We start from the raw sequence: 25,693 nt of genomic DNA, 5'->3' as shown, positions 1-25,693 counted from the left end.
GTTCTAGTTCTCCAAAAGGAGTGGGGGATGTTTAAAGAGACAGAAAACATTTTTGCCATTTTCAAGCTACCTTCCGTTACAATATTCCAATGTAACAGATTGTGAAAGTCCTTTGTCTTCATATTACCAGGAATAAAAATATGACCCAGGATATTGTTATGGAGCAAATGGGCTCGCTGACCAATGTGTACAAAAGCCAATACCATGGCACTGAGAAAAGAAAGGCATTATTGCAAGGCTAGCCTGCAAGTGGACAGGAGTTGGGCTCAAATCTTTCCCCTGACTTGGGGTCTGGGGCAATTATAGGTTTGGAGGCAAAGCAAAAGGATTTAGGAGTGTTGGCTTTGCAGGGTCTAATTTGAGGGCTTCAAATTTGACCATTTATGGTAAGGTATGTTGAGGCAGATTTTAGCCCTGGATCTCCTGGGCCAATGGCTCCCTTGCTTCTGAAAGTATTCCAGCTTTCAGGTTCAGATCATGTCCTGGTCTTCTTGGTTCTCAGGGGAGGAATTGTTGATTCCAGGTTAGAGGCCAAAGCTTTTTCTATTGCTCATGACTAGGCTACGTGACTTGCAGTTTTTGGAGCTGTGTTACTTACAAGGTAACTTGACATTTTGTTATCAACAGAGCAAGGCCCAATTTGGGCTAGTCCCACAGTTACAGTATCAGTGCAAAAAAGCATACTGAGCCCTACAAACAACCTGATAACCACCAAGCCTTTCCTGGCTTTTTCATCTAGCTCTCAGAATTTGATACAAGTGGATGACCAAAAGTGATTCTTCCTATATTTTTAAGGTATGAGAAGTTTGGGATTACCTGACAGATAGATAAGTGCCCAAGGCACCAAGGAAATAGAGGAACAACACTGCGTGTGTGTGTCTGAGTGTATGTGTGTGTGTGGGTGTGCATAATTTGATATTTAAAAAAAAATGGATCAGAGTGGTCATGGGGAAAAATTAGTATTTTATTGCACTAACACTTTATTTAAAGCAGCTTTTTAAAAGCATTGTTTTATTTTATTTTAAATACTTACGGGGGTGGTGGTATCATAATCTTTTCAGTGTGTAATCCCTCTAAAGGTGTAAAGCAGATCTACAGAGTTTGCCTGACTCTCACTGGGAGGGGTTACTTCATGTACAAAACGTGTTTTCACAGAGTGGGTGCTAATGCTTCATAGAGGCTGTTTCATATTTGAGTGGAGCTTCCAGGTAAACTATCTGCCCCATTTAAGGGAGCTCCCTCCCTGTATTTCTAGTGGCTTGAACTGATATCTCTCTCAGGGAGAAATCCTCATTAGCTACATAAGGGTGTAGCAAGTCTTTCTTTGTTTTTCAAAGGACTAGTATTGGGACATCTACCCCTGTGATGTCCCTAGTCAGTGTATATTTTATGTGGGTTGAAACAGTTTATTTTCTCTTTAACTTTTCACCTTTTTTTTTTACTATTTTATTTATTTATTTTAATTTCAGAGTATTACAGGGGTACAAACGCTTTAGTTACATAAATCGCCTTTGTGTTGGCCAAGTCAGAGCTACAAGCGTGCCCTTCCCCCAGACAGCGCGCACCCCTTAGGTGTGAATTTACCCATCCCTTCCACCCCCCTCGCCTGCTTGACACCCGATGAATGTTACGTGAGTGCTTCTTCTGTGCCAGTGCCACTCAAAGCGATGTCAATATATTATTAGGTGATTTAATTCCAAAAATTTTCTGAAGTAGGTACTGCTATTGCTCTAATTTTACAGATAAGGAAACTGAGGCTCAGAGAGGTCAGCTAATAAATGACCCAAGACTCCCTTGCTCCAGAGTTTGTTCTCTTAACCCAGTTATACGTTAATAGATTCTCGCTTTTTTTCTCAAAAGCTACTAAAATGATCATTTGAAACATGTCTTCATACGAATTACAGTAGAAATAAAATTAGCCAAAGCTTCCATGCTAACGCCCAACACAATTTATTCCTCACGTTTAAACAAGATCAAATCAAAGCTCTGAGGGGCTGACTTTGCCTAAGGGCACTGCTCATAATGGGTGGAGGCGGCACTCGCACCTCCCAGCACAACTCCAAACTTCAAGCAACAACGCTTTAACCAGTATTGCTTTTCTTGGCTGTGTACTCCCGGAAGTCCCGCCCCAGGGGAAGGGCAGTTTCCGGAAAAAATTGCGACAGGGATAAGCCAAAAAGGGACAATGGGAGTGGCTGATTATGGCGCTCTAGCACTCCTTCGCTCTATGGTGGCTGCCAATTGACAGGTCCCGAGCGGCAAGACTTCTCTCTATTGGATGAACAGCCTCCCGTAGGCGGGCCTCTCGGTTCGCAGCACGCTGATTGGCTGGATCCGCCATGCGGAACGGAGGGGCTGTTCTTGGGGCACACGGACGGAGGTGACCGGCTGTCTTCTCACTCCAGGTGGAGACGAGCGAGCGCATGTGGGCGCTTCGCTCGCTGCTGCGGACGGTGGCTGGGCGCACCATGTCGCAGGGACCCGCCCGCCGCCAGCGGCCGCCTAAGGACCCGCTGCGGCACCTGCGCACGCGGGAGAAGCGCGGCCCGTCTGGGGTCCCCGGGGGCCCGAACACTGTGTACCTCCAGGTGGTGGCGGCGGGCGGCCGGGACGCGGGCGCTGCGGTCTACGTCTTCTCCGAGTACAACCGGTTAGTGCGCCGCGCCGGGACTCGGACCGGGCCTCCACGGCGTCCCCTTACCGAGCCTCGCGCTGCCCTGCCGGGCTCTCCATGCTGTCCGGCCCCAGAGCATCGCGGCTCCTCCCTGAGCTTAAGTGCCCCCTACTTTACACATGGAGGATTTCACCGTTGCAGCAGTTCTCGGTGTTTTGGTGGGTGGGAAATCCTGGAGTCCTTGTATGCCTTCGTCCATGTGATTCCGGGGATCAGGGAAGAACTTCAAACTTGGATCTAAGGGTCCTCTTCCCAACCCTTGGGCCCTGGGCTGGCTCTTAGCACACTCTGAGCCATACCCCCTTCTGTGCACCTCAAGGCCAGGGTCTCTTAGTTGGCATATGGGGTAGACAGATTTGGTGAGGAGCTGATGAGGGTAATGACCCAGCACGAGCCCAAACAGGCCTCCCCTCCTCTCGACCTTTTCTAAGAAGGGTTCAAAACCTGCCGTCCTAATAGCAGATTTGTGGCCAGGCAGTACATGGACTTTTAATGTTTGTTTATTTGTTTCCAGAGTCTACTGTAAGGCATCTAATCGATGTCAGAGATTTTACAGAATAGAGTCTTTCCGTAATGTTTGTCTTGTAGGTATCTCTTCAACTGTGGAGAAGGCGTCCAGCGACTCATGCAGGAACACAAGTGAGTCAATCATTTGCTTTTGGGGTGGAGATGATTGTGGGCTTGAAAGCTGAGACAAGAGGCAGGTGTGTGTTTATAGCAAAAGACGTGGTCCTTGGTCAGTCCATTTTATCCTGCTCAAATGTTTTTCTTAGGTTGAAGGTTGCTCGCCTGGACAACATATTCCTGACACGAATGCATTGGTGTAATGTTGGGGGGTTGTGTGGTGAGTATATTTTTTGCAGGGTCAGAGGCTGGTGGGAAGTCTGGAATTTTAATCTGCTTCACCCTTTTTTTGCACATTGTCCGAGTCCAGTGGAGATGGATTTCTTTTTATGCCAGCTCAGTGTTACCGTCTACTTGGTTTCTTGGGTTGCTGGGCCAGAGGTTTATGGCAGAAAACTGGAGAGTGTAGCAGTGGTGATTACAGTAAATTTACCGTGGAGGCCATTGGCAGCCACACCCAGGTACCTACTATCCAGATTACTCCATTATTCATGTCCATCAACTGGGAAGGTCGATTGTGTTGTAGCCAAATTCTGTAAGCTTGGTGATGTGGATGGGAAGGAGTGAATTGTTGAACCGGTCCTAGTTCTCAGGGCTGAGACTTGGCTAAGGCAGGTGAGGCACCTAGGGTACGAAATTTAAGGCCATCCTTTCACTTGCATGACTCTTGAGAGTGAGTACCTCTTTAAATTTTGCACACTAGGTGCCTCACTGCCTTACTCTAGTATCAGCTCAGCCCATTCTAGAGGCAGTTGAGAAATATTTGGCATCCCTTATACCTCTAGCTAGCATCACTTCTGCTCTGCACATGTTCCCTGATGAGTATTTAGAAGCTGGAATGAGAACACGTAGATAAATAGCTAGATAAGTACAGGGTGTCCTCCCAGCAGTGACTGTAGGTCAAGCTGATGAGAGATCTCATTTTATTCATCTTTTTTAGGAATGATTCTTACTTTAAAGGAAACCGGGCTTCCGAAGTGTGTACTTTCTGGACCTCCACAACTGGTGAGTCTCTCCTGACTCACCTTTCAAAACCAACCCTTCCTTTTTTAATGTTAGTAACAAGAATTTTCATTTTTGCAAATTAGTCTTTTGCTCTCCAGAGATACCTGGTAATGGAGTAAACATTTCACCTTTCAAGTTGAATAGACTTGAGTTCAAAGCCTAATTAAGTGTGTGACCTTGAATGAGTTACTTTACCTTTCTGAGCCTCAGTTTCTTCATCTATAAAATAGCTATAATGTTTCATAGATTGTTGTTAAAGATTAAATAACACATATAAAGCACTGAGTCACTTTATTAGATGTTTGGCACCAAATAGGTATGCAATAAATGGTAGCTTTTGTTTTTACTCATATATTACATTTCAGATATCTTCTTACCTTCAAAACCAGCTTATTACACCGTAGAGAAGTTGTGTGCACATTGTTAAAACTGTTGAATGTAACAGTTCATTTTCCAGTTCTTAAGAAGAAAGGCAACCAGTCACTAAGACCTATTAATTCTATCCCCAAAATAATGTCTGAAATCCATCCATTTGTCCCCATCTCATTGAGGCCTTCATTATCTCTGTCTTATACACCTGTGTACTCCAATAGCCTCCCAAATCCATTCCTGCGTCCCTGTAATCGATTCCCCACACCACAGCTGGAGAGATCACTGTAAGACAAAAATGCAGTGTCACTTCCCAACCTAAAATTCTTCAAGGGCTCCCCGTTACGATACAATCTGAGCACTGTAATATGGCCTACAAGTCCTGTAGGCCCTGGCCCCTGCACATACTTCCATCTGTACCTGTCGCTGGGCTGCAGCTGCAAGGGCCAGCTCTTCTCACCTCCTGCCCCCACCGAAGCCATACCCACCTCAGGGCTTTCGTCCATACACGACTTCCCTTTGCTCTTCATTACTGAACATTCAGGGCTCAGCCAGAAGCTCATTTCAGAGCTGTCCCCGTCTCTCCAGACAAGTTGGATTCCAGCCTTTTGGACTTTTCGTTTTTCTTGCAGAGCACTTACCATAATGGCCACAAACTTGTCCGTATTACCATTTGTTTCATTTTTGTCTCCTCCGCTGGGTTCATGAGAGCAAGGAGTCCATCTCTTTTTCATTGCTAAATCCTTGGCATCTAACATATAGTGGACACTTAGTAAATATTTGCATAAATGAGATACCATAATACTTATTAAAGTTTGTTTTCTGTTGCTCCCTATTGATACTTTTTATATATTTGAATGTTTTGCTGTGTTCTGTATTTGTTTAACCATAGCTGCTCATTTCTTTTGTTTTTTTCTTCTTTAGGAAAAATACATAGAAGCAATCAAAATATTTTCTGGTCCATTGAAAGGAATAGACTTGGGTATGTCTTTGACTATGACTCATTATCTGCTATTTCTTACTCATACATGCCCTGGCCTCTCAAATTAGAATCCATTACAAACATCTAGGCTCAAGTAGAGATTAGACAAAAAAAAGAAATCTAAATTGAACCTTAAAATCAAAGGCTTCATCAACCTGAGATGGAGTAATGCCTATTGCATTTTCTGTGCTCCCACCTCATGCTGTAAAAATACGGGCCAGGTAGGCAGGAGTGATTTAAAAACTGATTCATACCCTCATGCATGCTGTGTGACAGTCTCCATTCAGGAATCAAGGCTCCTTCCTCAGTCCTAGAGGTGCTTCCAATTGTCAGATTACCTTGAATTCCTTGCAGGAGGAACAGAAGATGTGAGCAGAGGTTGGTAAAGGTTTTGTGGCCGTTTGTGTATACTGCCTCTCAGCTCAGCTGTGCCAGGAGGCTCATGGTCTCTTGATGGGAAGAGGCCTCACTGAGGATGGCAGTTGACACTGTTGAGTTTGTATCCTGGCCCTGGTCTCTTGTCCATCTTTGGCTTATTAATGCTTCTCTTTTATAGAGCACTAGCATTTTACTTCTAAGTGCATACCAGCCCTTATGGTTGAGATGATAGATTCTCGGGCCTCACAATCCTATTTAACTTGGACCTCTTACATTTGAGTATTTTCTTTAAAAAAATTTTTTTTTAATGGATAGTCACCAATGCTCATAACATATGTCTTCATTCGGCTTCGTAGTCAATATGAATGGCTGGTGAAAATACATGTTTGTTTCTCTCTAAAATTTTAATCTACTCAGACATTCTGGCTTTAATGGCAGATTGCCACCAGAATTCTGAGGCAGTTCAGTTGTTTGTGACTGGTGATCGTGGAAGCTAAATTTCGCACGTCTTACTAGTGCAATCACTTTTGTCTTGTGTGGTTTTCATGTAGCTGTGCGGCCCTACTCTGCACCGGAATACCAGGATGAAACCATGACGGTTTACCAGATCCCCATATATAGTGAGTATGAAAGCCAGATTTCCTTGTAGGAGGGTCTAGGTCCTAAGTAAGGAAAATGTGGGTGAAGCTAGAAACTGTTTGAATACTTGCAGTGGGCACCCTGTTTTGTGTTCTGAGCATGACTAGGAATTTAGCTAAGGAATTAAGATACGGTTCCTGAGACCCATTTAACTCATGTATAATGATAGCGATTATGCTTTAGAATATTACATAGTCAACCACTGTCAGAACATAGATTGCACCCAGATTTGCACATTCATTGCTTAGTGTTTATTTGCCACAGACATAAGTACCCTCCTTTGATGGGAGGATTCTGGAGAGGTTTGCACAGACAAATATTTTTTAATAAATCCTGATAATTGCAACCTAAAAGAAGTGTTGTTAGGGGGTCAGAAGCTCCTACAAAGCTTCAGGTTCCAGGGCCAGATGGTGTGGTTTGGACTTAGGAACAGGCTGCATATGAGTCTCGTCCTAAACACGTTCCATGTCTGGTTTTACCTACGTGAAGAGAATACCAAGCCATAGGGACATTTCAGATGAGAGCACGCAACAAAGGCCAGAGAAGTCCAGCATTTGACAGGGCGACGAGGCCTACGCTGGCCCGTGGGCAGAAGAGGGCATGGGAGGGGTGTGGCTGCAGTGAGGCACGAGTGCTTGTGAGCCAGTGAGCAGACTGGGCCGAGCAGCACGCTCCTGGCCTGGTTCACTCCTGTCAGAAGTTTTCTCCTACCTGACCCTTGCTGCCAAACCCCCAGCCCGAGTTGTGTCCCTCAGTTGTTCCTTTCTAGCACCCTGCTCTTCCCTCCATTGCATATAACAGTTTACTTTTCTATAATATTTGCTCAGTTTTGTTGATCATTGTTTTCCCCGGGCCCAGTAGGCCTTAATGAATGATCATGCATGGAGGAGCAAGCAGGGCTTCTTTTTTAGACCATCAGCTATGCTTTAGCTTCTTGGAGCTGTGAATTTTTTATCTTGACCTTGAGATTTAACTAACTGCAAAGCTGTGCTCCTTCTCCTGGAGATGGGTACCTTTTAGGCCTTCGTTTGTTCAGTGAGCATGGTGATAATGCATCAGCTTGTCTGCAGCCTGCATGCTGTTTAGTCAACAATGTTGAGATTGTACCGTGGGCAAGGCTCTGAACTGAGTAGAAACATAAAGATGAGTAAGATGTAAGCGCAGCCCAGAGACCAGGTGGGGAAGTAACTAGTTATTTACTTCTATGGTAAAAAGTGTGCTGATTTCATTGGCATTCCCACATGTGAACACCTGGGCTTTGGCTGTGCACATCTTGTGCGGTGTGTAATTCAATGGTGTCCTCTGCTGCCCAGGTGAGCGGAGGTGCAACCAGCACCAGCCATCACAGAGTCCAGAAAGAACCCTCAGCAGACTCAGTCCAGAGCAGTCTTCAGACTCTGGGTCAACTGAAAATGAGCAGCACCTTTCCCATGGTAACGGTATGAACAGAACACACCAGGAGAACTTGCATTTTCTTAATTCTCTGCTTCATAATGCTCTAAGTTAGAATCATTATTATAAGAAAGCCATGTGTGTAAAATAGATTCTTCTTCCTGGATGCATTGTGACTTGGTCCTGGGGAGAGTGAGAACGGTTGTTGTAAAGGTAGCAGTCCTGAGCTGTGAAGACCTGTCCACGGTTTGGGGCCTACCAGGCCCTGGATAGGCCCCAAATTGTGTTCAGTTTACCTAGGGGAGAACTGAGCCTGGCAAACTGTATACAGAGGGCTTTTATATTTTTCATTAATGGGACATTAATGCAAATTAGCTTTTCATTAATGCAGCAACTGTAACTGCTAAGCTGACAAAACAGTCAAATCAATGAAAGGATCTACACCTTTTTTCCAGAATGACACTCTACTGGGGAACTGCATTAAAAAGTCCAGGATTAGATGTATCAGAGGAGTTGGGCTACTTAAGGAGTCCGTTGTCCTTAATAGAAGGACAGTGTTGTCAAAGCTTGGCAAGGTCATCTTTCTTTTTTTTTTGAGAGAGTCTTGCTCTGTTGCCCGGGCTAGAGTGCTGTGGCATCAGCCCAGCTCATAGCAACCTCAAATGCCTGAGCTCAAGTGATCCTCCTGCCTCAGCCTCCCAAGTAGCTGGGACTACAGGCACATACCTCCATGCCCGGCTAATTTTTTCTATTTTTATTTGTCCAGCAAATTCCTCTCTGTTTTTAGTAGAGATGGGGTCTTGTTCTTGCTCAGGCTGGTCTCAAACTCAGGAGCTCAGGTGCTCCTCCTGCCTCAGCCTCCCAGAGTGCTAGGATTACAGGCGTGAGCCAAGGTGGTCTTTCTTTCCTGAGGTCTTGTCTGTCTGGTGACTTAGAAAAAGCTGCCCCCCTACGGTGTCCTTTTTTTGGATGGCACAGGGTGAAGACTGAAATGTACATTTTTTCTGCAGGCCTTTTAGCTTTTGTGTTATTTCTCATATTCTTACATGTGTTGTGAAGCACTTTACAATTTTTTTTTTTCTGTCTTTTCCAGTCCTCGGTAAAATGTATCATTTAAAAAAAAATTTCATTTGCCATTCTAAAGTTTTTCTGGTTAGAGTTTTTGTGGTTTCCATTTACCCAAATACATCTAAACATAAGTTGAGAAAGGGGAAAAAAGTTCTGCTTAAGAATGTTAGTGTCTTCAGTCTTCGTATGGGGACAGTAATGTCCAATTAATTTTTATGTGATGTAAAACTAGGAATCAGGTGATTTTTATTTGTGAGGTCTTTACAGCATTCACATTTACCTTGTTATAATCAAATGTGTTTTTCCTCAGGTGTTAGCCAGCAAAGGAGTGGCAGGGACCCTTCCTTGGTCGTAGCTTTCGTCTGTAAGGTAAAAGAGCCTCTCTGGAGGGTTGTAAGTGATCTTGGTTTGGTTGGCAACCTATGGCTAGTACTTTTCTAGTAATTCAAAAGCAGAAGCTCCTAAGTTACCTGAGCCAAGAAGAAATTCAGATGCCCAATTTCTCAAAATACCTCCTATATTTTTATATCCTTTTAAATTCTCTTCCAGTGCTCTGTCAGTCTCTGGATATATTCATTTATATTTGTCTGTAGTTGGTTCTTTTGGAGTTCAGAAATTGTTGCAGGCAACTGTGTGTTGTTTCCCTTAAATTCATTTGGCCTTTATTCAGACCCTTTCAACTCTGTTTTAGTTTCATTTCTCTGCAGTAGGTAAGGTCTGACATTAGATCAATTTTAATATTAGCTAGCATTCACAAGTGCACAGATCTGCAACTCTGAAATTGGTTAAACTCCATTAAAAATGTTATTATAATCTATCTATAAGATCTGACTAATGACTTATTTTTAATAGAACTTTGCATTAAAATTTTATTATAATATCTGCAACAAATATTTTTGTCTAATGTAAGAAGGCTACAGTGTCCTTTTGTAGGATTTGATATTTTTTTAAATGAAGTAATGTTGATTTTAAAATATATTTGGAATTTTCATCCAGATTCTAACACTTATAAGTGAAAACAATTGTGAAGGGTCAGTAGTAGTATTAATTGCAGGATCATTGCTAGTATCACTTCTATCAATTTATTTGAATGATAATTGTGATTTATATAAAATTAAATACTATTGCCAATAGACTTATTACTGTGTGTTTCTGAGTTTTTAGGCAGCAAAGTAATTTTTAAAAATAATTTATATGTCGATTTTTAAATTGTATTCCTGCCTTCCTGCATAGATGGCTTTGGGCATGATGAAATGTGTTTTTGCGTGGTACAAGCTCACTCTCACTCTGCCAGTTGCCCTGTTTTCATGCACCTGGTCCTGGGAGCTGCAGGCCCTGACACTAAGTAGCTGCCGGCTGCCCACCTGGGCTTTTCTGTCTCCTCCCTTGCTATCTGCTGTTGCTTCTGAGGGCTGCTGTCACCGGGTCAGTCTGTAGCTCCTTTCCCTCTTTTAATTAATTGGCTGATCTCAGCTGAGGGTTTGGAAAGCAATAAGGCTGAGCTAGTTCAAGTTTTGGGAGGTTCCGGGCATGAGGGCCTGAGAAACTCATCTGATGGAAGAGTGGGCTTGGCGGCTGTTGGATTAACGGGGGCCTTGTTGGCTTGTGTTCTGGTTCTCATCCATCTTCCAAATACTCTGCATTCCTCAGATGGGAGCAAATCTCCATGGGTTGAATTCAGCTCATGGAGAAATAGGTTTCCCGAGCCTTAGGTCTGCAAGTTCCTTTTAAACATTAGAAACATGTAGTTGCCATTCTCCAACTCATTTGGATGTGTGGAGAGAATGTTTGACTAAAACAATGCTTGTTAATGTCATTATCTAAAGATGTCAGCTGAACTCGATCATCTTAGTGTGATGTGCACTCATTGAAGCTGTAATCCTTCCTCATGAACAGTATTTTTCCAAATGGAAAATTCTAGAATCCTGAGAATAAGACTTTGGGATGCAAATTTGATTCTTGGCCCTAAAAGTAACTTCTTAACTTCAGGAAGTTAAAAGAAAATGCAAATAGTTTATAAAGATTTAAAGAACAAAATGAAAGTCAAATGTAATTCAACATTCAAAGACCTATTAACATTTTATGCCATTTCTGACTTTTTGAGGTTTTATGATAGGATTATTGTTTGCCCTTCTAGCATAATAAGAGCATATTGGGAATTTTGTGTTACAATATTTTCTCTAAAAGCAACAACACTATATTGCCAAATATTTGAAAAATACAGGAGAAAACAAAAATCATCTATCCTTTTGTTACCCTGTCACTGTCATTGGAATATTGCATTATACAAACTCTGCTTGGTCATTGCTTTGTTAGACGGTGTTCTGGTGATGGTCCCTTAGCTGTGAATTGACGAGTGTAGAATGATAGGACAGTGTTTCTCCTCAGGAATACTTGAGGATACTTATTTTGAACTTTGATATGGAGATGAGTTACATTTTGTTAAATTTATAGTGAGTTACTGTTGGGAGATAAAGCACTGTGTTTTTTAATTATTTGGGTTTGAGTACTAAAGCATTTCAAAATACATGACTTCAGAATATGGTATTAATTTTAAAAACTCAGAAAGATACACTTCTAAGAAAATTGATTAAAATTAAGCTTCTTCACTGGCCGCTGACATCACACTTCCATTCTCTCTGTTGCAGCTTCACGTGAAGAAAGGCAGCTTCTTGGTGCTCAAAGCAAAGGAGCTGGGCCTCCCAGTGTGAGTGTCAGGGAGCGTGTTGGGGACATGCCAGGTACAACTCTGTTCCTAGAGAAAACGCATCTCACGGGGGGCTCGCCTCTTCCTTTCAGTGGGACAGCTGCGATTGCTCCCATCATTGCTGCCGTCAAGGACGGGAAAAGTGTCACTTACGAAGGAAGAGTGGTAAGACGCCTGGTTTTCTGGATGCTTCAGCAGTTACAGGGCCTGGAACACTGGACAGAGTCACTGTCTGGTTCAGGCCCTATAGATATGACTTCTGAAGGAAATAGAACAAATTGGAATCCTGTCACTTGGCTAAGTGATAAAGGGGCTGTCTTATCTAGACTTGTCCTGCTAACGTTGGCTGTGTTTGGGCACTTGGACAGCAGACTGTTCATTTAGGATTTGCTGGTCCTCCTCCTAAAAAGATGGATGCTTTCCCTCGTACTTGAGCTCAGGGCAGTGTCCAACAACAGACCCCATATGAATGGGCTTTGGGTGCATGGCCCAAAGGGATGCCTATCACCGTATTTTCTCTGGCCTCTAAGGATGTTAGGACCAATGGCCACAGGTGGAAGAGAACCTTAATGCCAAACCTCATTTCCTGGCCCTTATAGGTTTGAAATGTCTCTGCAAGATACTTGCCTGTCTGTTTAAGTATAAACAGAGAGCAGGACGGGTGCAGGTGGTGATCCTTACAGTTGGTTTTGTGCTTTGTGTACCTCTCGGGCTTGCTTGTAGGGGCATGTAATGTTAGTGGTTGCCTTGAATGCTGTTCAGTTTGGTTGCCAAGCTGTGACTCTGTTCTGGGATAGTGATAGCATCATGAATCCAGTGGGCTGGCTTATTTGATTTTGCAGATTTTGCCTGAAGAGATCTGTACTCCTCCGGATCCTGGTCTTGCTTTTGTTGTGGTAGAATGTCCAGATGAAGGATTCATTCAACCCATCTGTGAGAATGCCACCTTTAAGAGGTAATGAGGGTCCCTGGGCTGGGAGAAGTGAGAAGCCCAGCCCAGCTTCAACATGGGCATCTTGTGGATAGAGCCTCGTCTCAAGGAAAGCCCAGGGCTCTGGGTCAGTCCCACTGGCAGGATTTATGTGGCTGTTGGTAGTTGGCGGGCTTTGTGGTGTACACAGCCGTGAAGTGAAATTAGAAAAGATTGGAAACCAGAAACCACCGAGGAGTAGAAAATTAACTAGAACTCTTGAGAGTTCGAAGTCTAGAATAAATTCTAGAAGTTTTCTGAGTTCTGATTAATGCTCCAAGTTATTATTTGGATTATTTTTATCTGAATGAATTTTTATCACTTTACCTACATTGCAGCTAACGAGGTAGATCAGAGTGTTTGAGACCGTCTTGGTCAGGAGTCTGTGTTAAGGGGCAGACTCTCAGCCTGGGGACATCTTTCAGGCCTGAGTGCCACACTGTTTTGTCCTCAAAAAAGTTAACCAGTTTTGCAGTTCAGCTTTAATCCTGCGTAGGATCTTTGACCCACATGTCTACGTTTTAATTTTTTCTCCCATTCTTAATGGTATATCTGTTTTTTCTGTTCCTAATTTTTATTTATCTATATTTTTTTACTTGTTTTATTTTACTTGCACACAAATCCTTTTGGGCTATTGTACCCTTCCAAGTAAGAGTGTTAGGAATTCTTTCTGGGTCCACTTTATCCTCTGAGTGAATTTGGGTACCTGGTGGCACAGGCTTTGTATTGTAATCAAGTTTCGGGCAGCATAGCTACTTCAAGTCACTGGCTGAGGTGTCCTTTGAGAACCGTGTCTGTGTGTGATGGTGGTTGAGGGGGTTAATACAAAGAGCTACTGTCTGTATTTTTTTTTTTTAGGCGAACTAGAAGGAAACACATCAACATGTTAGTACGTGGTCTTCTCTCTAGGTGGTACAATTTCAGACGATTTTCATTTTCCAGGCCTGTGTCTCAGGTCTTCTAGAAGGCAGCACCGAAGTGGCATTGGAAGTGCAGGAGATTTATTGGGGGGAATGCCCGTGAGAGATGAAGGAGAGAGGGGCAGGAGTAGGCAGGGAGAGCCTTCGTCCAGCTCTGCAGGTCTGACCCCCCGAACGCAGAGGACGGCAGGAACCTGAGACGGCAGAACAGCGCTGGGAGGGCTCAGCCCGGCCCAGAGCAGAGCCTGCCTGAGGTGGAAAGTGCCCAGCTCTGGGGCCCGCTGTGCTAAGGCACCACAGGGAGCATCCCAGGGAGAGCATGACCGGCCCTGGAGGCTGGCGGCTCACTGCAGTGCGCACAGAGCAGCCCCCGCAGCAGCACAGTCCCTGTTTGTGCGTGTCCTGAGTGCGTATCACTTTGTAAAGCAAAGCCCCACTTTGCTGCTGCCCAGGTACCAAGGAGAGGCCGATGCCCCCGTGGCCCTGGTGGTTCACATGGCCCCGGAATCCGTGCTTGTGGACAGCAGGTACCAGCAGTGGATGGAGAGGTACGGAGCCCAGCCCAGCTGCACTCAGCCCAGCTCCCGTGGGCGGTGATGAATTCCCCTCTCTCCTGTCCTTTTGCTCTTTCAAGTGCCACCTACCCCTTTGTGCCTGCCTAAATATCCTCTGGGTTTCCTGCCTTCCCTGGACTCTGGGCACACACCTGTGCCACATTTGCGACGAGAACCCACCGCTAGGTGGCGCAGTGCGCACGCACGTCACACTCGCGCAGGGCTGGCTCTCCCATGGCTTACAGCCTCCCTCCTCTCGGCAGCTGCATAAATGCTGCCTTTTGGGTGAGGATTCCAGGATTCCACATGTGAATCCTAGAGAAGAGACTCGCAAATATAAAACAACAGCTTCCAATTACTGAACGCACTTCCGCGTCAGGCATTATGTTCAACGCCGCATTTCTCTTCATTTCCCCGGCTTACTCTTCCCAGCACCCCTGTGAGGTGGCCGTTCTGCCGCAGTTTAGTGCCTGGAAGGGGAGGCCACTTTATCTTTTCTTCGTGGCATCGTTGGCCAAGGCCAGCGTACCTTGGCGGGGTCTGAGTTGAACCAGGGGTGCAGAGACCCTGGGCTGCTTTTCGGCCTCCCGCTGCGTCCCCTGCAGCCCCCCGGTCCCCGTCTGCACTCCTGCAGCCTCTCGCTCCCCGGCTGTCTCGTCTGTCGTTCCTTCAGGGTTTGGGGCTTGACATACGTTATCTATTCTCCTATTCGGTCTTTTCTTCTTCCACCCCCCACCCCATTTTGTTCCGAATCCCTGTCTGTAGGCCCCGAACATCTTCGTTTTTCTTAGTTTTTCTACCATTTCTTCCCAGCACACCTGAGAGGCAGCTGAGGTAAGGTGAGAACAGTGGCCTTTGCGACAGGAGTAGGATCGGCCGTTAGTGATAATATTTCCGGGCAAGTCACGTAACTCCAGGAACACTTCATCTGCATTAGGGCCCCTGGTCTCCAGGGCTGCCCCTCAGGTGGAACCGCAGTAACGTGGCAAATGTCTGGTCTGTCTCATCCTAGGTTCGGGCCTGACACCCAGCACTTGATCCTGAATGAGAGCTGTGCTTCGGTCCACAACCTCCGCAGCCACAAGATTCAGGCGCAGCTCAGCCTCATCCACCCGGGCATCTTTCCCCCGCTCACCAGTTTCCCCTGTAAGGTAGCGTCCCGGGATGTCCCCGTGGGCCCAGCTCCTGCCCCCTTTTCTTTCTCTCCATGGGGCGTGTTTTGTCTTTTCAGGAAGAAGGCCCCGCGCTCCGTGTGCCCACAGTTCGGGGCGAATGCCTCCTCAAGTACCAGCTCCGGCCCAGGAGGGAGTGGCAGAGGTCTGTGCCGTTCCGAACTGGCGGAATCCTCTGGTCAGGGCTTGGCACACGTCTCTGTAAATGGCCATGCAGAAATGTTTTGGGAGCTTTCAGGCCACATGGTCTCTGGGCAACTGCTCAGCTCTGCGTGGTAGCACAAAAGAACCACAGATGATACATAAATGAATGGGCTTGGCTGTGTGCCAGGACAAATTTGTTTAGAAAAACGGCCTGACCCTAGGCTGGGTTGAGGTGGGAGGATTGGGGCCAGTGGTTATCCTTTTTCTAAAACTGTTTTCCATGGTAATAACAATGATAGGGCTCATTGTTTAACAATATGGAAAATAAGTAATGTATGATGAAAAAAGTTGCCCATAATCCCGTCACCCAGAGATAATGATTGTTAACATTTCCTGTTTTTTAATTTGTGCATATGGGAATGTTATTTTTTAAAAATGTATAAAACCACACGTTTATGGCCTGACATTGTCAGTATTTTCCTATATCATTAAATAGTTTTCAGTAACAGGATTTTTATTGGTTCCAGATAGGGATGTTTACTCACTGGGGATGTGTCCAATTTTTTTTCATGTTGATGAAATAATAAATGTCTCTTACAGAAATGGAACTCTGTTCCCTTAAGGCAATTCCTAAATGTGGGATTGCTGGGTCAGAGGTGACACTTAAGGCGCTTGATACATATGAATTGCCATCTAGAAAGGCTCTCGCAGTACACTCCAGCCAGTAAAGTGAAAAATCTTACCGAACTTTGAATAATTTTAAGTTTCCCGTCCATGCCACTCCATAGTGTCTGATTAGAGCGTGTTCCAGGTTAGTACTGGATGCCATGTGCTGTTGTGGTTGAATACCAGGGCTCTTCAGGAGACTCTGGTAGCATGACTCAGGCCCACAGGTGACATCTTGTGCTGTCCCTTTGCCAGCATCTGCACAGGCTGTTACACAAAGGAGTGATTAAAAACCTAGTCAGTATTCAGGTTCACCTTATTCTTGAGGCCTGTCCCAGACCCACAGGACTAGAATTCTGAGAGTTAGGCTCGGGATGCACGTCCTAAGCTCCCAGGTGATTTAGTGCTCATCCAGGTTGAAGAGCCACCGGTCCAAGGTGTTGCTACTCTGTGTGGTCAGGACCAGCAGCACCAGCATTTTCTGGGGGTTGCTAGGGCTGCAGGATCTCTACGTCAGAGTGCTGAGTTGGGGTCTGCAGTTTAACAGGTTCCCATGAGATTAGTTTGAGAGTCACTGCTCTAGGGCCCTGCTTCTCAGCTGGGGTGATTTTGCTCCCCTGGGCCCCTGGGGACATTGGGCAATGCTGAAGACATCTCTAGCATTTTAGTTGTCACAGCCTGGGGCAGTGGGGGGTGGGGTAGTGGGTAGAGGTCAGGGATGCTGCACAGGACAGTCCCCAACACAAGGCGGTATCCTGTCCCGAGCATCAGGTATACCCGGTTGTCGGGCTTTGAGGCTGAGAGGTGTCCTGACGAGTTAGTTCTTCAGAATACCCTCAGCTACCCCTTCCCACCTGGCAGAGAAAGGTACCAAAGGGCAGCAGAACAGAACTGCTCCTGGTCTTAGTCACTTAGCCTTTGATCATGATTTGAAAGAACCATCTGCAGCTTGTCCGCATGAATTTATTCTGTGGATCCAGACTGGCATTTGCTGAGGCCACACCCCCCTTAGTCACAGGAGATGTTTCTTTCCCTGCAGGGATGCCATTATTACCTGCAATCTGGATGAATTTAGGGCCGAGGCCCTGGAGCTTCCCAATTTCCAGGAGAGCGTGCAGGAGTATAGGAAGAGTGCACAGGATGGCCCAGCCCCAGCAGGTGAGCGGGAGACCACGGAGCAGCCTTTCTTTCCTGGGCTGTGCCCCCTGCTAGTGTTTTCATAGCATTAAGTGGAGTGTTAACAGGGCACATTCTAACCTGATTTTTAAATTTAATCTAAAGTTTCTCTATTCTGGCTCTATATAAGAATTATAGCCATGGGGGTGAGGGGTTGGGGGAATTGTAGAATCCCAGCGTCTGCATTCTATCCCAGACCAGCTAAATCAGAGCGTTTCCTGACGGCACCCAGACATGCCTTACAAGGCACGTGCTGGGTGAAATAGTTTGGGGAACACAGGCGAGACTCTGTGGAAAGAGCTTTGAGCAGGGACTCCCTGACTTGGGATCTGGTCCTGGCTTTGCTAATAAGTATCCATGGAAGATTTTTGGCCAAGTCACACCTTGTTGGGTTTTCATTGCCCCATCAGAAAAAGTAGTTAGGGAACTTGGGACCTGTGCTCTTGATGCTGGCTTTTCTAGTGTTATTTTTCACTGATGACAGAAATAGTAAGAGAACACTGGAACAGAAGGTGGGTTAGGGGTTTCGATCTAGCCCAGTGAGCTTTCACCAGACTTGCATCTCTCTGTGGAAGTCAGAATCAGGCAAGCCACAGAGCAGACTAAATCTTCACCTCCTCTTGTAATAGCCTTTTCCATGTGTGTTTTGGGAAGACTTACTTCCTAGGAGTTATTCCTTTCTGTTTGGTTGCTTGTCCAATGTGTATGTTAAAGATCACGTAGACCATGAGATGCTTACAGACGTGCACAGGAGGCTTCTCAGGCTGGATGAGGCCAAGGATGGGGCACAGGCCTCAGAATCACCCGGTTTCCATGGATCTGAATCCTCTGTCAGACCCGGCTCTGAGCCTGTTTCCTCCCCTGTAAAACGGAGAATGTCCTACCTGGTAGAGTTGTCAGGACGCACGTGAAGCGCATGGTCTTGTTGTAAGAGCTGGATGCAAGGAGATGTCACTCCCTTGAAGTAAACGATTCATAGCATAAAGAAGTCCCTTTTTTAATTTAAAAGAATTAGAGCAATTCTTTTGAAGAAAGAACTATAGAATTTATTTGCTCTCCCTCCCAGGCAGCCCCTTCCTCACACACAGCTTGGGGGTCTCACTATGACAGGGAAGTCCTGTGCATAAGGGCTGTCACCAGGGGCCTGCCAGCCCCCTCCCGGGAGGCTGGACTTAACCGCATTGCTTACCCACCTGTCTTAGTCCATTCTGTATTGCTATAAAAGAATACTTGAGACTGGGTAATTCCTAAAGAAAAGAGGGTTATTTAGTTCATGACTCTGCAGGCTGAGAAGTTCAAGGTCATGGCCCTGGCTTCTGGTGAGGGCTCTTGTGCTGTGTCACACCGTAGCAGAGAAGCTCAAAGGGGAAGTGGACACGTGTGAAGAGGGGAGAGCCTGAGTGGTGTCCTGGCCTTGTAATAACCCACTTTCTTGGGAACTAATGCATTCCCGCAAGAACTGATCCTGTCTCCAAGGTGGGAGGATTGCTTGAGCCCGGGAATTCAAGACTAGCCTGGGCAACATGGAGAGACCCTGTCTCTACAAAAAACTTAAAAATTAGCCAGGCTTGGTGGCTTGTGCCTGTAGTCCCAGCTACTCTGGAGGCTGAGGCGGGAGGATTGCTTGAGCCCAGGAGTTGAAGGTTGCAGTGAGCTGTGATCGGGCTACTGCACTCCAGCCTTGGCAATAGAGCAAAACCTGTCTCTTTAAAAAAAAAAAAGAGAGAGAGACTAGGAAGAACTGATCCAGTCTCAGAGTTAGTCCCACTACCGTGGGTACAGCACCAAGCCATATCCAAACTGTAGCACCATCTTATGGCTGCGTGCTGGCTCACATTTGAGCCAAAGAAATGGACTATTTTACATGTGTTTTTCCACAGAAAAAAGAAGTCAGTATCCAGAAATCATCTTCCTCGGAACAGGGTCTGCCATCCCAATGAAGATTCGCAATGTCAGCGCCACGCTTGTCAACATAAGGTACTGCTGCTTTCTCAGAAAACGTCTGTCTATCGCAGAGTGCGTTTATCTTTAAATGAAATTCCTGCTCTGGCCGCCAGCCCAATCTGTAAATGCAACGATGTGAAGCCTGGCAAGCTTGTCATCCTGGCTAGAGTGGCCCAGAGAGGAGTGATGGGCCTTATTCCGTTTTATAGCCTCAATAGGTAACTTTACTTCAAATTTCATCCCATTATGTCTTTTAATAAAAATAGCTGACAAGTCAGTGAGGAGTTAGGGGGAAAAAAAGGGAAAAAATAGTTGATAATACCGTGTGCTGCGCATATTGCTAAGAAACTCTCTGGCTCACTTTTCACATTAATCCTAAGAAGTAGTGAATACCCATTTCACTGATTGGTAAACCGAAGCTCAGAGAGGTTACGCTAGTGCCTGCAGCTGGTAACAGGTCTGAAGTTTGAACTGGTGTCTTAATTGCTACATGTATTGTCCCTCTAGTTATTGCTGGTATCTTAAAAGCTTTTGGGTTTTGTGCATTTGTTTTGTGTTCAGCCTCTATTGGATTCCCCTTGACAGGTTTTTTTAGTCGATTCTCTTGGGTTTGCCAGGGGTCATTTATCTGCAGAGAGATTAATCAATCAGAGGTATTGTGCACTGTGCATACGTTGTGATAGGTATGTGAAGGGAATAAGATTGTGAAGTACCAGGTTAGGTTTTATATTTTGCTTTGTCATCTCAGATGCCAGCAGTGGGCGATAAACCAAATAATGCATTAGATGTACACAGCAATGAGAAGATGTGTCCTGACATCAGAAATACACAAATCTAGGGCACCTGTCGCTTATGACTGAGGAAATGCAGTAGAGGGCTCAGAATGAGCTGGCCTCGCCAGGGGGCTGAGATGCTCGGGGAAGAAGGGCTGCTCTGCTTCCTGGTCCCAGTACCCTGAGGGTGGCCGTGAGCCTACTAGAGTTGATGGGAGGTAGTTAATGTTGCCAGCCTGCCTCCCCACTCCAGCTTTTCTCTGGAAGGTGGTGTCTTCGTTCTGAGGCTTCTATCCTCAAAATGGGTGCAGCCCTCCCAGCCTTCACGGCTCCTCTCAGAGAAGGAAGAAGGCCAGAGGGGACGCCACTGTCTGCACCTTACAGCAGAGCTTCTGAGGTGGACTGCACGGAAATGCCAGCTGCCAGCGAAGGGGGGAGAATCCCATGGCAGCTGGGCCCGGACCTGGACCAATCTCATATGCACACAGTGCTTGTACCGTGTTGGGTACAAGGGCATTGCCACATTCAGTCCGCATAATCATGGTTGGGGGTAAATGTTTTCACCCTCCATTCCACAGAAGCTTTTTTTTCTTTAATTCTCAGCATTTGTGCAAGTCTGTATGCTTTAAAGGGCTTCAGAGTTCCATGGATAATTCTTTGATGTAAAGAGGATGGACATGTAAAATTACCTTTATGGTTCAATCAATTGGCTTTTCTGTAAGCTCCTCCTGGGAAAGGCATGAGAAGTTACGGAAGGCGAGGGGATGTCTGCAGCTGCTCCCTGTGCTCCTCCAAACCGCCAGCAGCTGTTCCTGTGGCGCCGAACCTCTCGCTCTTCTTCTGCAGCTCCGACAAGTCTCTGCTCCTGGACTGTGGCGAAGGCACGTTTGGGCAGCTGTGCCGTCATTACGGAGAGCAGGTGGACAGGGTCCTGGGCACCCTGGCTGCTGTGTTTGTGTCCCACCTGCACGCAGATCACCACACGGTGAGTGCTGGGTGGGACCACAGAACTCACTTCGGCCGCCGTCCTTTCCTCCTGTTCCCAAACTTGCTCAGAGTTTGTTAGTCATCTCTTGCCAGGAGATGGTCTTCTACAAAACCCAACACCGTCCTTCTGCCCAGTAAGAATGTCTCGTCTTCCCGTTTGCCTTGTTTCCTGCGGCAGGACGGGTTTGGGGTTCACCCAGCCTTGCTCGAATCGTGCCTCCCCACGCAGCCTGCTCAGAGGAAGGCTGGCCACGGGAGGCTTGGCGGTGAGGCCCTCACCCTGGTCTCCTGGGGCGCTGGGTCCCAGGCATGGCCCTCTCTTTCCAGCACAGGCCGCACGGCCCACTGCCTGTGACATCTCAGGTCACGGGTCAGATGTGCGGTGCCCCCGCTGCGGCCGTCCGTGTTGGAGGGCTGGTGACTGACAGAGGACTGCAGAACCCTGACAAGGGGCAGAAACTGAGTTGGGACCAGGCTAATCCACGTCTCCTGTTTCCTCACAGGGCTTGTTAAATATCTTGCTGCAGAGAGAACGAGCTTTGGTAAGAGCAGAACTTGTGCCATATTGACGGTTTGAGTTTTGGTGGTTTACACATAATCAGCCACGCCTCTTGCCACTCCAGACTGTTCTTATTGAGGTGTTCTGCTGTTGACCTGGATTTTGTTGTTGCAGGTGTCCCTGGGAAAGCCACTTCACCCTTTGCTGGTGGTCGCGCCCACGCAGCTCAGGGCCTGGCTGCAGCAGTACCACAACCAGTGCCAGGCGCTCCTGCATCAGTTCAGGTGCGCGTCCGGGGCGGCCCCACCACCCAGGCTATCGCTTGCCACTGCCGCCTCCTTCCAGAGCTCCAGGTTGACGCTGGGCAGTTAGTGCTAGCCCCGGCAGCCTCCTTGGCTTGTCCCGGGGGCAGAAGCAGGGCAGGAGGCTTTGACTTGGGGGCAGAAACCATTCAATGGTTCCCACTTAATGTTTGTTCCTTTGAAGCATTTCTTCTCAGCCCCCGTTCCAGTTCTGAGCTGCTCTCTAGACTTTGGCCGTCATTTCTCCATGAGATGATTCCAAGGCCAAGCACCAGAACAGAGGCTGGCACAGAGGTCACACCAGACGGGTGGCCGGCTGGGAGTTGGCCCTGTCTTCATTTCAAGGGGAAGGAGTCCCATCCGCCCGGAGTCATCTGTGGCCTGTGTTGCCCGGGCCAGGGGCAGCATTCACCTGTTAGGTTTCCCACAGTGGCCTGGGGGATGTGCTTTGGCTCTTTTTGTTTGACACTGTTTCCCTTCTTAGTGACTGTGGTTTAAATCATGTTTCTTCATAAGAATGATTTTGGGGCTCTTTAGTCAAAGGCTTGAACTTTGACTCCAGGTGTTCAATGTTCTGTAGTTTTTTTATCCCTGCCTTATGTGATCTGCGGGAATGTGGTGGGTTTTTTTAATGTTTATTATGATTTTAAATGTTTTGTCTTTTCCTAGTATGATTCCTGCCAAATTCCTTCAGAAAGGGGCTGAGGTCTCTGATCCCACAGTTGAAAGACTGATCAGTTTGCTGCTGGAAAAGTGTGATTTGGAAGAGGTAAGGGCCCAGCCTCAGGCACGGAGGGGCCAGGTGGCGGGCAGAGCCACAGCGCCCTCCAGCCCTGCCCTCTCAGTTTCAGACCTGCCTGGTGCGGCACTGCAAGCATGCCTTTGGCTGTGCGCTGGTGCACACGTCCGGCTGGAAAGTGGTGTACTCGGGGGACACCATGCCCTGCGAGGCTCTGGTCCGGATGGGTGAGTAGAAGAAGAATTAGCCTCACTGAGGTTGCTCCACGGTTCATGCAGCTGGAGGTGAACATAGAGGAGCTCGTAGGAAAACGTCAGCAGAGGCAGCAGCCTCGGTGCCCCACCCTGATGGTCTCCGGCTGTTGTCCTAACAGGCAGACAAGTCACAGGGCCAGGGGAGCCGAGTGTGGGGACCAGGAACAGCTGTGTGGCACGGGTCTACGTGCTGCTCTTGCAGGGGCCTCTGCCTTGATGCCTGTGCTTCTTTGCCAGGGAAAGACGCCACCCTCCTGATACATGAAGCCACCCTGGAAGATGGTTTAGAAGAGGAAGCAGTGGAAAAGACACACAGGTAGCAAAGGCCGCTCTGTCTTGTCCCCACTCCCTCTCCCTCCCTCAAGTGAAACGCCAAGCAGCCTGCGTTTGCCCCCTTGGGAAGGACTGTGCTCTCCACTCGCATAGGGCTGCCCACCAAGGGCTGGGGGCTTCTTAAAGCTCTCGGTAGTGTTCCCCTGGGCCCTCCGCCTTTATTTTGCACAGTTCTCTAGACAGGGTTGTAGAGTGAGGCACGGTTTTTCTTTTTTTTTTTTGAGACAGAATCTTGCTCCATTGCCTGGGCTAGAGTAGAGTGCCATGGTGTCAGCTTAGCTCATGGCATCCTCAGACTCCCGGGCTCAAGTGATCCTCCTGCCTCAGCCTCCCCAGTAGCTGGGACTACAGGCGCCACCACCACAACGGGCTTTTTCTATTTTTAAGTAGAGACGGGGTCTTGCTCTTGCTGAGGCTGGTCTCGAACTCCTGACCTCAAGGGATCCTCCCGCCTCGGCCTCCCAGAGTGCTAGGATTAATGGCGTGAGCCACCATGCCCAGCCAGGCACGGTTTTTTGAAAGAATTAGAAACAGGCTGGAATAAAGCATAAGCCACGAGGGAATGACCAGGGGAAGGTGGGGGCTAGCGACTGGACCTTGGGCTGTTACTTCAATGGAAGAGCACTTTACCCCAAGTGGGCCCCCTGCTTTCCCTCAGGTGCCCTCCCCAACAGGTTTGGCAGCCAACACAGAGGGTGGGCTTCGCTCAGGGGAGTGAGTGAAGGATCTGGCCCTAAGGAGAGATTGTGTTGGCTGAAAGGTGCCAGTTCAGGAAGCCCACCAGCCTCCCCGGGCGCCCCGAGCAGTTGAGGGCCGGAGTGTGTGCGGCTCCGAGTCCTGTGCTGTGGTTCAGCTTCCCTGTGCTGTGTCTGTCCTTTGCAGCACTACCTCCCAAGCCATCGGCGTGGGCATGCGCATGAACGCGGAGTTCATCATGCTGAACCACTTCAGCCAGCGATACGCCAAGATCCCGCTCTTTAGCCCTGAGTTCAACGAGAAAGTTGGAATTGCTTTTGACCACATGAAGGTGTGTGTCACGTGGGCAGTGGAGGTGGGGATGGGGCAGAGAGAGGGGACTTTACACACTGTATGGGATGGTGGCTTGGAGTTTCCTTGCTGGCTCGGGGCCCACTCAGGGGAGAGGATATGTATCCACCACTGGGCAGTCATAGCCAGCACTGGGTTTGATGGCGAGACCCACTGCAGGGGCCATCTGGACGTCAGCCTCAGCTTCACTGGAAACTTTTGAGAGTCTGTTTAGGCTTGGACCATTCGCAGTCACGCTATTTGAGCCTGAACACAGATCTGAAACAGGTACTTGCCTCACGCATGGGCAAGCCGAGCCTGCCCCTCCGGCCTCTAGAATGAAGGGGCGGGGCGGAGCCAGGCCTTGTTTCTCAGCAGCTTTATTTTCAGAGTTCGGACTGCCTTCCCTTCCCGTTCCTAAGGCCCGTTTGCTCTCGCCACCCTCAGCCAGGCGTGGGGAGTCTCTGCCCCTTTCTTTAGGTGGCCCTCCCTCCTTCCGAGGCCTGTCTTTTCCAGGCCATGATCAGTTGGCTTGAGGGTCTGTAAGGGACTTGGTGCTGCCAGCCCCCTCCCTTGCCCCTCTGAGGCGTGTCCTTGTCCTCCCTCTTGCATTCTAGGTCGGCTTTGGCGACTTTCCCACAGTGCCCAAGCTGATCCCCCCGCTGAAAGCCCTGTTTGCCGGCGACATCGAGGAGATGGAGGAGCGCAGGGAGAAGCGGGAGCTGCGGCTGGTGCGGGCGGCCCTCCTCTCCCGGGAGCTGGCAGGCGGCCCCGAGGACAGCGAGCCCCCGCAGAAACGGGCCCACACGGAGGAACCGCGGAGCCCACAGAGCAAGCAGGTCCGAGCCCAGTGAACATCCAGGAGTGACCCCGAGCTCTGAAGGCTGTATCTTCTGCCCTGTGCCCGGCACCCCCATCTGCTTTCCTCGCCTGGCGGGGGCTGGAGAGCACGATCCACCAGGAGGTAGCTCGGCGCAGGTGTGGAGTTGAGCGGCGGCCTGGCCCCTGGATGAGCCCTAGTCTGTAGGTGCCTCCTGTGACTGGTACCTGTCACAGCTGTGTGACAGGAGGCTGCTGAACAGAAGAAGGCCAAGTGTGGCTAATTCCATTGCAAGTTGGTTTTTAAAGAAGTCGTATGGAAACTTCAGAAGGCAGCACCCCTCACCTACTCCAGCAGCGAGTCCCTCTGCACGCCAGAGAGAAGCCAAATGACAGGGAGCTGTGGGTCTGAGTGTCCAAGACTCAAGGAGTGGTTCCAAAAAAACAGCCACAATAAAGATTGGGTTTGGAACCCTGAGTTCTCTCGCTCCATCCTAGTGCTGCCTTGGAGGGCTCTCCGTGCCACAGCGTCACGCTCCCGGGGACCCAGTGTGCCCTGGAAGTTGGCTCTGACTGC

The 25,693-nt window shown here is 47.9% G+C and overlaps 1 protein-coding gene across 2 annotated transcripts; it reads left to right on the top strand.

Annotated features, from left to right (window-relative positions):
- The first annotated feature begins 2,304 nt into the window (after positions 1-2,304).
- Positions 2,305-25,585, top strand: ELAC2 (elaC ribonuclease Z 2). Of its 2 annotated transcripts, XM_012653943.1 has the most exons (24): positions 2,306-2,650; positions 3,263-3,313; positions 3,448-3,518; positions 4,239-4,303; positions 5,597-5,654; positions 6,584-6,652; positions 7,985-8,110; positions 9,442-9,500; positions 11,780-11,838; positions 11,931-12,003; positions 12,681-12,793; positions 14,181-14,276; positions 15,295-15,433; positions 15,514-15,599; positions 17,304-17,422; positions 19,321-19,417; positions 21,004-21,142; positions 21,648-21,686; positions 21,818-21,927; positions 22,615-22,714; positions 22,791-22,911; positions 23,176-23,254; positions 24,154-24,298; positions 24,915-25,585. In XM_012653943.1, the coding sequence occupies exons 1-24, from the start codon at positions 2,424-2,426 to the stop codon at positions 25,149-25,151; spliced, it is 2,478 nt and encodes an 825-aa protein (XP_012509397.1). In that variant the 5' UTR covers positions 2,306-2,423; the 3' UTR covers positions 25,152-25,585. The 2 variants fall into 2 exon arrangements, with proteins under 2 accessions (XP_012509398.1, XP_012509397.1); XM_012653944.1 differs by lacking the exon at positions 7,985-8,110 and having other exon boundaries at positions 2,305-2,650.
- Positions 25,586-25,693: the final 108 nt, after the last annotated feature.

This window comes from Propithecus coquereli, unplaced genomic scaffold (assembly GCF_000956105.1).
Source record: "Propithecus coquereli isolate 6110/MARCELLA unplaced genomic scaffold, Pcoq_1.0 Scaffold435, whole genome shotgun sequence".
NCBI classification, from domain to species: Eukaryota; Metazoa; Chordata; class Mammalia; order Primates; family Indriidae; genus Propithecus; species Propithecus coquereli.
Note: the sequence above shows the minus strand (reverse complement) of the source record. Positions and strands in the feature narration are given on the sequence as shown.